The 13729-nt window shown below is 35.9% G+C and overlaps 1 protein-coding gene and 3 non-coding genes across 4 annotated transcripts; 2 read left to right on the forward strand and 2 right to left on the reverse strand.

Annotated features, from left to right (window-relative positions):
- Positions 1–3952: 3952 nt before the first annotated feature.
- LOC123421984 (ATP synthase subunit beta, chloroplastic) lies at positions 3953–13537 on the reverse strand. Its single transcript, XM_045107640.1, has one exon. The coding sequence runs from the start codon at positions 13154–13156 to the stop codon at positions 11660–11662; it is 1497 nt and encodes a 498-aa protein (XP_044963575.1). The 5' UTR covers positions 13157–13537; the 3' UTR covers positions 3953–11659.
- TRNAS-GGA lies at positions 4157–4243 on the forward strand. Its single transcript has one exon. It is a non-coding gene; the product is annotated as a tRNA-Ser (tRNA).
- Positions 5459–5531, reverse strand: TRNAT-UGU. Its single transcript has one exon. It is a non-coding gene; the product is annotated as a tRNA-Thr (tRNA).
- On the forward strand, positions 7128–7200 carry TRNAF-GAA. The gene has a single exon. It is a non-coding gene; the product is annotated as a tRNA-Phe (tRNA).
- Positions 13538–13729: the final 192 nt, after the last annotated feature.

Consider the following 13729-nt stretch of genomic DNA (forward strand, 5'->3'; position numbering starts at 1 on the left):
GGTGTGCAATATCGGTCAGCCAGAGACCACCGGTTACTGGATCTAGTCCTCCACGAAAAGTCAGAAATTCTGCGTATTTGGACCAATTTAAAGTGAAAAAAGGGGTTGCTCCTTCGGCAAAACTAGGATAAAGTTGAGCCAAAAGGTCCCGATTCAAGATAAATTCATGAGGAAGTGGTATCTCTTTAGGATCCACCCCAGCGTCAAGAAATTGGTTAATTGGTAAAGATACATGAATTTGGTGTCCCGCCCAAGAAAGAGACCCAAGTCCTAATAATCCCGCTAAGTGGTGATTCAACATGGATTCTACATCTTGGAACCAGGCCAATTTGGGAGCGGCTTTGTGATAATGGAACCAACCAGCAAAAAGCATTAACGCTGCAAAAACCAATGCACCAATTGCAGTACAATAGAGTTGTAATTCACTAGTTATTCCAGATGCTCGCCAAAGCTGAAAAAAACCAGAGGTTATTTGGATTCCTCGGAAACCCCCACCTACATCACCATTCAATATTTCTTGCCCTACTATAGGCCAAACTACCTGAGCACTGGGTCCAATGTGAGTAGGATCACTTAGCCATGCTTCATAATTGGAAAAACGGGCACCATGAAAGTACATGCCACTCAACCAAAGAAAGATAATGGAAAGTTGCCCGAAATGAGCACTAAAAACTTTTCTAGAAATCTCCTCCAAATCACCAGTATGACTATCGAAATCGTGAGCATCAGCATGTAGGTTCCAGATCCAAGTGGTAGTATCAGGGCCCTTAGCTAGTGTTCTTGAGAAATGGCCGGGTCTCGCCCATTCCTCAAAAGATGTTTTTACAGGATCCCTATCCACAACAATTTTTACTTCTGGTTCCGGCGAACGAATAATCATTAACTCCTCCTCTTTCCGGACAAGACATACAAAGAGACCCGCCAACTGTCTTTTTTTTTAGTGAATCTTTGAAAGATAGATTTTGAAAGATAGATTTTGAAAGATAGATATTGTGATTAGTTCTTTTCTTTACTATACTACCACCCTTCTTTTTTTTTAGTTATTCACTGGAGCAATTATATATTAAAGTCAATCCGAGGCAAGTGTTCGGATCTATTATGACATAAAGGTTAGGTGCCTAACGGACATTGTTTATCTTGAAAAAACAAATATTTCTCGGCGTAAGAAAAAATCTTTTTTATTTTAAATTTAAGAAACTAGTGTATTTTTTTTTAGGGCATAAGCTCCTATCTATATCTACTTTCCTTGAGCATAATATAGGGTTTTTTATTTTTTATTTGATTCTAAATTCCAAGATAACTCATTAGAATTATTAATAAGATGGTTCTAATATATTAGCAATATTTAGATTGGCCCCCTTTTTTTTATTCACTTTATTACTTCTATTCTAGACCCTATCCCTATGGTTTATTCTTATGAAATATCTTATAAAATAGAAGGTATAAGAAATGGATATAATGAAATTCTTGATTCGATCTTACGACCTAATTTATTTGATTAATGGATCAACAACCAAACCATCCATTTTAGGAAAAAAAAGGAGCATGGTCTTATTCAAATTCAAAGCGCTTCGTAATCTTCAACCAGTTTTGTGCTTCAATATAATTTCCCGGAGTAAGCGCTATAGCTTGTTTCCAATATTCAGCAGCTTGATCAAACCAAGCTTCCGCAATTTCCGAATCACCCTCTAGAATGGCCTGTTCTCCTCGGTCGGAATAGGCAGTTCCTTCCCTTAGAACCGTACTTGAGAGTTTCCTACCTCATACGGCTCAGAAATTGCTATCTTAATTTCCCCTATCTTAACTGAATTCGATTTATCAAAAATCGATCCAATTTGTTCTTGTGTTAAGCAGAAGAAATTAATTACCTAAGTTTCAAACCCTAATTTTTCTCAATAATTAGTTTGATCTTTTTTCCCACCTTCAGAAGAATGAAGCATAGATAGATATAGAGCCTTCGTTCAAATTTTCTGAAAGGTAACTATCCCGGTTTCATATATGAAATCTCTATAGAATCCTTGAAAAAGACTTTTTTCCATAAGAAAGAAAAAAGAACTTACTATCTTTGGGATCTGATACTACACCGCTGCTTAATCCCTTAGTGGATCGGCTCTATTACATAAGCGGATTCCTAAATTTTGCCCCATATCATGGGATAAGTAAGCAGTTTTTTTTAGTTGTATCGACCCAGTCGCTCACTAATTGATCTTTACGGTGCTTTCTCTATCAATTTGAGAAACTTTATCCATAGAGTAGTAGTATAGGCCATACTTTCTTCGTTTTTTGATTCTCGTGAAGTGTCCTTCCTTCCTACAGCTGATAGGGAAAAATCGTTGTTTTTACGATCCCTATGTAGAAAGCCCTTTTTTCCAGTATTTACTAGAAAATTTGATCCTCTCTTTTTTTGTCTTTCTATAGTGGAGATAGTCGCACGTAATGACAGATCACGGCCATATTATTAAAAGCTTGCGGTAAGAAGGGGTTTCGTTCTAGTGCCCGGAAATAATATTCCAAAGCCTTTGTATGCTCTCCATTGCTTGTGTGTATAAGGCCTATGTTATAGAGTATATAACTTCGATCATAGGGATCGATTTCTAGTCGCGTAGCTTCATAATAATTTTGCAAAGCTTCCGCATAATTTCCTTCGGATTGAGCCAACATCCGTTACGGTCGTTCATTCTATTCAAAAAATCTCCGTTCCAAAACCGTACATGAGGTTTTCATCTCATACGGCTCCTCCCTTCTGTACATAATAGTACTAAGCGAAATAATCTTAATCTATAGAATCAAAATAGAATTAGTCCCGTCTCATTATGAACCGAAAGGGGCTGGTATTTTTCCAAGAAATCTCTAGCCAACCTTCCCACAAGAGGTTTTTCTTAACACCAATGAATTCTATTAATGCTAGAGGAAAACGATAGCTCCAATAATTTCTTTGTTCTCAACGCCTCCTATTTAGAGGAATTAGCTACTTCAACGATCTTTGATGGTTATAGGGGTATCCAAAGTACAAACCTGATGGTTGTTTGTTATCCCAACCATTCTTCCCAGCCCTGATACCGATCAGGAAAGGGGTAATTTCTACCAAAGTTTTTCTCTTGTTGATTCCTATTTCTAGGTGTAGTGCTTTTCTCCCCTATGCTGCCTACGGATACTAATAGAGTGGCCTGTAATCCATACCATACCATATCCTGTAGGTGTAACCTTTCGCTCAATACTCAAATCTACAATTGAAGTATCTGAAGCCGCATCAATCGAGGATACACGACGGAAGGAATTGTTAGTTCGCCTCACCTTCCCGAAGCGTGGGTTTGCTTGCTTTACAAATTTGGTTCTCTCTATGCCAACCCCTTTTCTTTTTCCTAAGACTGAGGTATAGGTAGGTCTAAAAAAAAGCAAAAAAAAAAAGAGTCAAATCGCACCATCTCTATAATAAGTAAATGCCTTTTTTTCTCCTGAGGTTGTCGGAATTATTCGCAATAAAATATTGGCTATAATTGAGAAGGTCTTATCAATGAAATTTCCATTTACACGGGATCTAGGCATAATTCCCAAGCCATTCTATATAGAATTGTTTTCATTCCTTCACAAAATAACATAAAAACAAACACATTCGATTCTTATAATTATAAATAGATTGATCCATATGCTCTAAATCCATATGTTTTAAATGGATAAGAGAGATATGGATTTTCCGCTCAGCTCAAATTGTATCCTTTTCCTTCTGCTTGGACACGAAGAGATATGCAATATTTGACTAAGACTGGATTTCATTCCACTTTCCTATTTCTGAACAACAACTTATGTCATCAACTATTTCGTGTTTTCAAAGTTATTAATTGTCTCATACTCTATTTTTGATTTCAATGGTGTAGCGTATCTTATGCAAACGGAATTCTAAGGTTTCTTTATTTTATTATGCAATAAGAAGAATTCTTGCATTCTCTTTTTCTTTAGTTGCGGGAAAACCTAAATTAAAACTTTTATTTTATAGCGAGCGCAATTTCTAGTAAAAAATCCTGTATCCTTCCACCTAGATCAAAAGGAATTTTTCCAATAGAACTAGGGAACCCCCGAGCGGTTGCGGTTGTACCTGTACTGCAGGAATAAGAAAACTCGCTATTCACTCAGTTTATTTTCCATAATAAGTTATGTAGGAAAGATGGCCGAGCGGTTCAAGGCGTAGCATTGGAACTGCTATGTAGACTTTTGTTTACCGAGGGTTCGAATCCCTCTCTTTCCGTTTTTCTTAATTCATCAACGTTAAGGATCACAATGTATCAAATCAAATAGCAATTTATTCCAGTAATAATATCTTATATTATCTTATTTTTATTTAATAGAAATTAAAAATTCTCTATAGCAAATTACTGTGGTATGTAAACATAGAGGAAAAAAGCAAAAAGGATCCTAATCCTAGGGTTAATCAATTTTAGCTAGTTGATGGGAAAATACGAATTAATGGTAATGGTCTTAGGGCTATTTAGTTCGGGGAAAGGGGAAGGGGAAGAAAATTCTATGAACCTTTCCTTTTTTCATTAAGTTCAAGTCTGACGAGAGTAATATTCTACAACTAACAACTCATTTATTTTGAGACCGACCCACTTCCTATCTAGGATTTTATTTACTAGTCCTTTATATTCCAATGTGTCAATCGTCAAATGGCTTGGCAATTTCCCCGGGTCCGATGAAGCAATATAATTTTGAACCAGACCTTTTGATCTTTGGTTATCTTTCGTAGTAATAATATCTCGGGGTTTGCAACGAAAACTTGGTATATTGACTATACGGCCATTAACTAAAATATGTCTATGGTTGACTAATTGGCGGGCCCCAGGAATGGTTGAAGCCATACCCAATCGAAAAAGGATATTATCCAAACGCATTTCAAGTAATTGTAGTAAAACCTGGCCTGTTGACCTTTTTGCTTTTCCAGCGATATGTACATATCTAAGTAATTGTCGTTCTGTCAGACCATAATGAAAACGCAATTTCTGTTTTTCTTGAAGACGAATACGATATTGCTCCTTTTTCCCAGAATTGAATTTTTTTTTAAGATTACTTCCGGATTTAGGTGTTTTTCTAGTGAGTCCTGGTAAAGCTCCCAAACGGCGTATTTTTTTTAAACGAGGTCCTCGATAACGGGACATGAAGACTCCTTTTTTTTATTGAAATTTCATTTTACACAATTAATTTCATTGTATTTACATTACAGAATACATCGAAATTAAAACTGAATTAAACTACAGGATAAACAGAGTAAAATCAACTAAAGTACCACAAAAAATGGAATTTCATCAAAATCTGTATTTTTTGTATTTTTTGTATATATATTATTTATTTTATTGTTTTGTATCTAGCAAAATAGTAAGGTAAAAAACATAAAAGATCCTGGATTCTCCATTTAATTCGGAAAAAAAGAGATTCTTGTTCGTAGAACATCGATAGAGAAAAAAAAAGCCGACTATCGGATTTGAACCGATGACCCTCGCATTACAAATGCGATGCTCTAACCTCTGAGCTAAGTGGGCTTACATAACGGAAATAGTGTAACAAATAGAAATAGGTATAGTATAGGAAATCCGTAAAATCTCAGATATTAGTTATTACTCTTAGCTATTAACTAGTTCTAAATTTGAAGTTCTACTTATAAAAAAATACTAAATAAAAAAATACTAAAACTTCTTAAAGATAAAGTTAGCTTGATATGCTTAACTATAGGATATTTAAAAAGAAAATTATAGACTTTATGGGTATTTTCATTCGATCATTATAGACTTTATTATTTGTTAATAATTTGAGGATTAATATTTCACTAAGGGGAACATAAAGTCAGAGTAAATAAAATTGATAATTCTGATTAGAAAAAAAGAATAAATATCCAGCGTTATAGTATAATTTCGAATACTATAAAAAAGTAAGACGGGAGGTGGGGGAGATAAAAAGTTTTGGATATATTGATTCGGATTGAATTGCAAATACATCAAGGATAGAATCAATGTAATTCAGAATTGCAATAAGCAAGCGGGGTCTCTCAAATAGAGTCGAACTGAACTGCTAGACTACGTTGAGTGATGAACTCAATGATTCAAAAAAAAAACTAAGAGATGGATGAAATTACACAAGGAATCCTGGTCTCAAAGAAGAGGGAAGTGGGGATATGGCGAAATCGGTAGACGCTACGGACTTGATTGTATTGAGCCTTGGTATGGAAACCTGCTAAGTGGTAACTTCCAAATTCAGAGAAACCCTGGAATTAAAAAAGGGCAATCCTGAGCCAAATCCGTGTTTTGAGAAGGGATTCTCGAACTAGAATACAAAGGAAAAGGATAGGTGCAGAGACTCAATGGAAGCTGTTCTAACGAATCGAGTTAATTACGTTGTGTTGTTAGTGGAATTCCTTCTAATTCTAAATTAGAGAAAGAGGGGTTTTATACTTTATACATTTAATAAACACGTATAGATACTGACATAGCAAACGATTAATCACAGAACTCATATTATAATATAGGTTCTTTATCTTTTTTAAAATTTCAAAATAAAATTCGAAATGATTATGAAATAAAAAACTCATATCATAATTTTATTTTGAATTATTGTGAATCCACTCCATTCGAATATTGAATAATCAAATTCTTCAATTCAAATTCAAAGTTTTGAGAACTTTTAAAAAGAAAGTGGATTAATCGGACGAGGACAAAGAGAGAGTCCCATTCTACATGTCAATACTGACAACAATGAAATTTCTAGTAAAAGGAAAATCCGTCGACTTTTTAAGTTGTGAGGGTTCAAGTCCCTCTATCCCCAAATCCTCTTTTTTTTTCTTTTTATCAATGGGTTTAAGATTCATTAGCTTTCTCATTCTACTCTTTCACAAAGGAAAGGAATGCGAAGAGAACTCAATGGATCTTATCCTATTCATTGAATAGATTTCTTTTTTATTAGAGTATCGGCAAGAAATCTTGGTTATTCACTCTATTTTTAAGTATTATTTAAGTAAACCATGCACAATGCATAGGGCTACCCCCCCCCTTTCAAATTTTGAATTTGAAATACTTTAATTGATTTTTTAGTCCTTTTAATTGACATAGATACAAATACTCTACTAGGATGATGCACAAGAAAAGGTCAGGATAGCTCAGTTGGTAGAGCAGAGGACTGAAAATCCTCGTGTCACCAGTTCAAATCTGGTTCCTGGCAGAGAAAAAAAAAGATCCACCGAATAGGTATTGATCCAAATACCTCGAGATGGATTGTGATACATATTTATTAATAATATATAATATAGATAGAGTATGATTTATTCATCTAAGTGGATAAATCTATAATATAAATATAGAGGCACTTCTTTTTAGAGAAGTTTTAAAATATACCCTTTCTTTATGATAAGGAAGGGGGTGAGATTAGGTTCCCCTTTATTTTTTTGCGTTTCTTTATTTTGTATTCCACTATTCCGACGAATATTTTTTTAGTCTTGCTTATCTTTATCTTATCTTATTTTCCTAGTTGTGCTAAGTCATGTGCGCGATACAAAGTTCCTGGTAGAGAACTTCTTTGAGTCATCCTATTTTTCTGTTCATATGAAGGAAATTAATATGTGATTTTCAAAATAGGGGAATCCAAATGAAACCCTTTTTTGGCTCAGTCTATCTGGAATGCTTTTGTATAATAGGAATTAATTATAAATAGGTATTCCGTTTCATCTAGGAAAAGAACCTAAAAATATTCCTTGACTTGAATAAAATCTGGAGTTGTGTTGTATAAGTGAGCACGAATTTCTTATCATTCAATGAGCATCTTGTATTTCATAAAAATTGGGGGTTATATAGTCCTTACGTAAGGGCCAGCCTATCCAACTTTCAGGCATTAGGATACGTTTAAGGCGCGGATGATTATCATAAGAGATTCCCACCATATCATAAGATTCGCGTTCTTGAAAATCGGCACTTCTCCAAATCCAGAAGACAGACGGAATTCTAGGATTATCCTTTTGGGCAAAGACTTTTATGCAGACTTCTTCTGGATTATCTATACCGTATTGTATTCTTGTAAGATGATACACGCTAGCTAAAGATCCACCGGGTGCTACATCATAAGCACATTGGGAGCGTAAATAATTATAACCATATACATATAAAATGACAGCAATGGAATCCCAATCCCCTGCTTTTATTTGTAAAGTCTCTATTCCTCGGTGATCAAAGCCCAAAGATCTATGAACCACCTCATGTTTGACTAGCCAATTAGATAACCAACCCTGCTGCATTGTCTTCATCTCTCCCTCTTTGTATAAATATTTCCCATTTCGGATGCAAGTTTGAAAGATTGCTCTGCTTTTTCTTTTTCTACACAAAAGAGCCCCCCCCTCCTAATTCACTAATTTGTAGGAAGGTACTGGACTTTTGGATTTTAAAAAAGTTTCAGAAGATATATCTAATGTCGATGGTGATTGATAGAGCAATTCTTGCTCATAAGTTCCTGTATGAGTACTGCGCCTAACATAAAGCTTGTGACTGGTAGTAAAACATCTTTTTTTATTTTGAGATAGAGTTCGATCCTCAACTATTTCTCGCGATATCTTCTTACGAAGTTTTGTTAGGGCATCTATAACTGCCTCCGGTTTAGGAGGGCAGCCCGGCAAGTAGACATCCACAGGAATTAACTTATCAACTCCCCGAACAGTACTATAGGAATCCGTACTGAACATTCCCCCTGTAATAGTACAGGCTCCCATAGCAATGACGTATTTTGGTTCAGGCATTTGCTCGTATAATCTCACTAAAGACGGAGCCATTTTCATTGTTACCGTACCGGCTGTTAAAATTAGGTCTGCTTGCCTAGGACTTGATCTTGGTACCAATCCATAACGATCAAAATCGAATCGTGAACCTATTAATGAAGCAAATTCAATGAAACAACAACTGGTACCGTATAGAAGGGGCCATAAACTGGAGAGTCTTGACCAATTCGAAAGATCATTTAGTGTAGTTGAAATAACAGAATTGGAACTTGTTTGGTCAAGTAAGGGAAACTCAATCAAATTCATAACTGTCTCAATAGAATCTTTTCCTTCTTTTTTTTTGTCTAAATATTCAGTTAAGACCATTCCAAGGCTCCTTTTCGCCATGCATAAACTAAACCGACAACTAAGATAAGCACGAAAATCAAAGCTTCGATAAAAACGGATACACCCAATACGTCGAAACTCATTGCCCAAGGGTATAGAAAGACGGTTTCCACATCAAAAACAACAAAAACGAGCGCAAACATATAATAGCGTATTCGGAATTGTACCCAAGCCCCTCCCATGGGTTCTATACCCGATTCATAACTAGAAAGCTTCTCTGGTCCTTCACTAACCGGGGCTAAAAGCCCTGAAATCGAAAATGCCAAAATAGGAATAAGGCTTGCTATTATTAGAAATGTCCAAAAAATATCATATTCGTGAAGCAGAAACATAATGTACTCCCATTAATGTGGAATAGGCGGAACTTAAATTAGTCAATTCAATTCAGCATTGTCAATTTATCCAGAACTTCTCTCTTTTCCTCGGTGAAACAAGAATCTTTTTTGTTCAAACAAAAGCGCTTAGTTTAGCCTTTGTTTCCTCTGTGCTGCATCTTCTTTAAAGATTCATCCAATGGAATCCCAACTCCCTTTCTTTTGGATTTCCATTCTATTTAGATATGGTGTATGTAGATCTAATTCTTATATAAAGAAAACTTTATCGTTTCACTTTGTCTCGCTTTCTCTAGAATCTCTATAAAAAAAGAATAGCTCTATCCTTTATTTACTATTTAATAATAATAAGAGACTATTAAATAAAAATGAGAATACTACTAATTAGAATAATTAGAACCTAATTAAGATAGTAGGACTAATCTATGCAGTATAATGAGAAGTAATACTATAAAAATAAAAATAAAGAACTCTATTTCAGAACTATGAGACAGAATATTCTGTTTTCTTATTTACTCTTTACTTTATTTTTTCTATTTTTCGTTTTTCTTTTCCTGTCTGTATGATTTTGATTTTCGATGAATGAGCCTTTGGTAATGCTTTTATCTCTATTCTATGTCGCAGGCGCCTATCCAGTCTATAAACAAATACTAATGCGAAAATGAAAACTATACTAAACTAAAGAAAACATAGGATAGAGATCCTAAAATAGAAAAAAGGGCATATTAGGGCTATACGGATTCGAACCGTAGACCTTCTCGGTAAAACAGATCAAACGGATTATTATCGAAATGATTTGAACTGTTTCAAAGACCCAACATGCATTTTTTTGCATTGGGCTCTTTCATAAACTGATTTAAAGATCAGTTAGTCCACCATAGTTTTTCTTTACGGAAAGATAATGAGATGGCTCCCTGTGCTCTGATTGATTTTTTGTATTATGATCTATCTAGGAGCAATACCAAAGTGTTTCAAAGGAGGATTACCTTGACTTAGGTCTGCCTCTGGTCTAAATTAAATCAACCTAAGTGAAATGGAGTCTCTATCGTTCCACTGCAAGAGTTAACTATGAGACTTCATACACCTTAAAGTTCATAGAACGAAAAGAAGTTTTTTGGAGGCCCTTATCCTCATTACGCCTAGCATTTAGTGGGCTGGATATTTACCTTATCAACTAGCAAATCCATAAGGGTTCTATTTGATTAGGCACCTGAATTGGCACCTGAATCGGACTGAACCGACTGTTTGTCAGGCTACTGTTCTCCTATTCTCTCGAATCTATGAAGTAAGACATTGATTTTGCAATAAGATCGATTATGTTCATTGCATAATAAGCTCCTTTGAAAAGCATTGGCGCACGTGTAAACGAGTTGCTCTACCGAACTGAGCTATAGCCCTTATCAGAGATATCTTAACATATAGAGAATTTCTTGTCAAGATGAATATTTTCTAATGCCAGAGGATATCCCTTTGATCTGTATCTGTTTAGTATTTAGTTTAGTATTTAGTATATAACAGACCAATAACAGAGCGGTATTGCTTAGAAAAGGGATTCAATATATAATCGATCGAAGTAATGGGTCTTCCTTTGTGGTGATAAATTGCCTACTTAACTCAGTGGTTAGAGTATTGCTTTCATACGGCGGGAGTCATTGGTTCAAATCCAATAGTAGGTAAGTAGGTAGAAAAATTACTAGATAGCATTGGACTTACTTCGCTTCGCTATCTAATAACTTTTTCTACCCCTCTTCCCTTTTTCTTTGTATCAACTATAAACCACTGGATTGTCTTCAATTGGATGGGGGAATCCAATTGACAGCCTCGATTCGTATCCTAGCTCGTCTGAGAGCGAGCTTCGCTTCAACCAAATCTTTCGTACCCTCAGCTTTACTCAAGTTAGCTTCGGCTATTTCAAGTGCCTTTTGAGCTTCTTCCGGATCAATATCACTACCCAGTTCCGCATCATTTCCTAAAATGATGATCTCATTATTAACTATTCTCGCAAAACCGCTCCACAGAACCGCCGTTAACCATTGGTCGTTGAGGAGGCGTATTCTCAAAGGACCCATATCTACTGCTGTGTTAATAGGGGCGTGGTTTGGTAATACGCCAATTTGGCCACTATTCGTGGATAAAATGATTTCTTTCACTTCACAATCCCAAATAATTCGCTTAGGAGTCAGTACATAAAGATTTAATTTCATTTCTGCGATTTGTTCTCCTCTTCTAAGGTTATAGCTTTCGTGCTAGCTTCATCGATGTTACCCACCAAATAAAAAGCCTGTTCAGGTAGGCCGTCTAATTCTCCGGAAAGGATTAGTTGAAATCCCCTAATAGTTTCCGCAAGAGCAACATACTTTCCTGGAGAACCAGTAAAAACTTCTGCCACAAAGAACGGTTGTGATAAGAAACGCTCAATTTTTCTTGCTCTTGCTACAGTTAAACGATCCTCTTCCGATAATTCATCCAAGCCAAGAATTGCGATAATGTCCTGAAGTTCTTTGTAACGTTGTAAAGTTTCCTTAACTCTTTGCGCAGTTTCATAATGTTCGTTGCCAACGATCCGAGGCTGTAACATAGTTGATGTTGAATCTAAAGGATCTACTGCTGGATAAATACCCTTGGAAGCTAATCCTCTGGAAAGTACGGTAGTAGCATCCAAATGTGCAAATGTTGTGGCAGGGGCAGGGTCGGTCAAATCGTCCGCAGGTACATAAACTGCTTGAATCGAAGTTATAGATCCCTTTTTAGTAGAAGCAATTCTTTCTTGCAAAGAACCCATTTCTGTACTAAGAGTAGGTTGATAACCCACTGCGGAGGGCATTCTCCCTAATAAAGCGGATACCTCTGATCCTGCTTGAACAAAACGAAAGATATTATCGATAAATAAAAGCACGTCTTGCTTATTAACATCTCGGAAATATTCTGCCATAGTTAGGGCAGTTAAACCAACTCTCATACGAGCTCCCGGTGGTTCATTCATTTGGCCATAGACTAGAGCTACCTTTGATTCTTCAATATTTTTTTCATTAATTACTCCGGATTCCTTCATTTCCATATAAAGATCATTTCCTTCACGAGTCCGTTCCCCTACTCCACCGAATACGGATACGCCCCCATGAGCTTTAGCAATGTTATTGATTAATTCCATGATCAGTACTGTTTTACCTACTCCAGCCCCCCCAAATAGTCCTATTTTTCCTCCACGTCGATAAGGAGCTAAAAGATCGACGACCTTAATACCTGTTTCAAAGATGGATAATTTCGTATCTAACTCGATAAAGGCAGGCGCAGATCTATGAATAGGGAACGTTGCACTACTATCTACAGGACCCAAATTGTCAACAGGCTCCCCAAGAACGTTGAAAATTCGTCCGAGAGTAGCTCCACCGACCGGAACACTGAGAGGAGCTCCCGTGTCAATCACTTCCATTCCTCTCATCAACCCGTCCGTAGCACTCATAGCTACAGCTCTAACTCGATTATTTCCTAATAATTGTTGTACCTCACAAGTCACATTAATTTGCTTATCGGCAGTGTCTCTACTCTGGACTACTAAAGCGTTATAAATATAAGGTAACTTGCCCGGGGGAAAAGTGACATCCAGCACGGGTCCAATAATTTGATCGATACGACCTGTACTTTTTTCTTCACTTGTGGAAACCCCGGGACGAGAAGTAGTAGGATTGGTTCTCATAATTATCACATAATTAAAAAAAAGGAATTTGTCGAAATTTTTCTTTTTTTATTGTTGAATAATGCCAAATCAAATCAAAAAAAATCCAAAAGTAAAAAGGAAATGAATTAGTTAATTCAATAAGAGAGAAAAGGGGACCAGGACTTGATTTCGTTGCCCAAGCGAATCCCATTCAATCGTTTACTCATGGAATGAGTCCGTTGGAAAGTTCAATCAATCTTTTTTTCATATACATTTTGCCTTTTGTGGAGGATCTGTGCCTACTCTACTTTCCTATCTAGGACTTCGATATACAAAATATATACTACTGTGAAGCATAGATTGCTGTCAACAAAGAATTTTATTAGTATTTAGTTAGGTATTTGCATTCCAAATAAGAAAAGAGACCTATTAAGAACTTGTAAAATAAGGATTAGGGATTAATTTGGGTTGCGCTATACCTATCAAAGAGTATACAATAATGATGGATTTGGTAAATCAAATCCATGGTTTAATAACGAACCGTGTTAACTTACCATAACAACAACTCAATTCCTATCGAATTCCTATAGTGGAATTCCTATAGGATAGAAC

Source organism: Hordeum vulgare, unplaced genomic scaffold (assembly GCF_904849725.1).
Source record: "Hordeum vulgare subsp. vulgare unplaced genomic scaffold, MorexV3_pseudomolecules_assembly, whole genome shotgun sequence".
Taxonomy (NCBI): Eukaryota; Viridiplantae; Streptophyta; class Magnoliopsida; order Poales; family Poaceae; genus Hordeum; species Hordeum vulgare.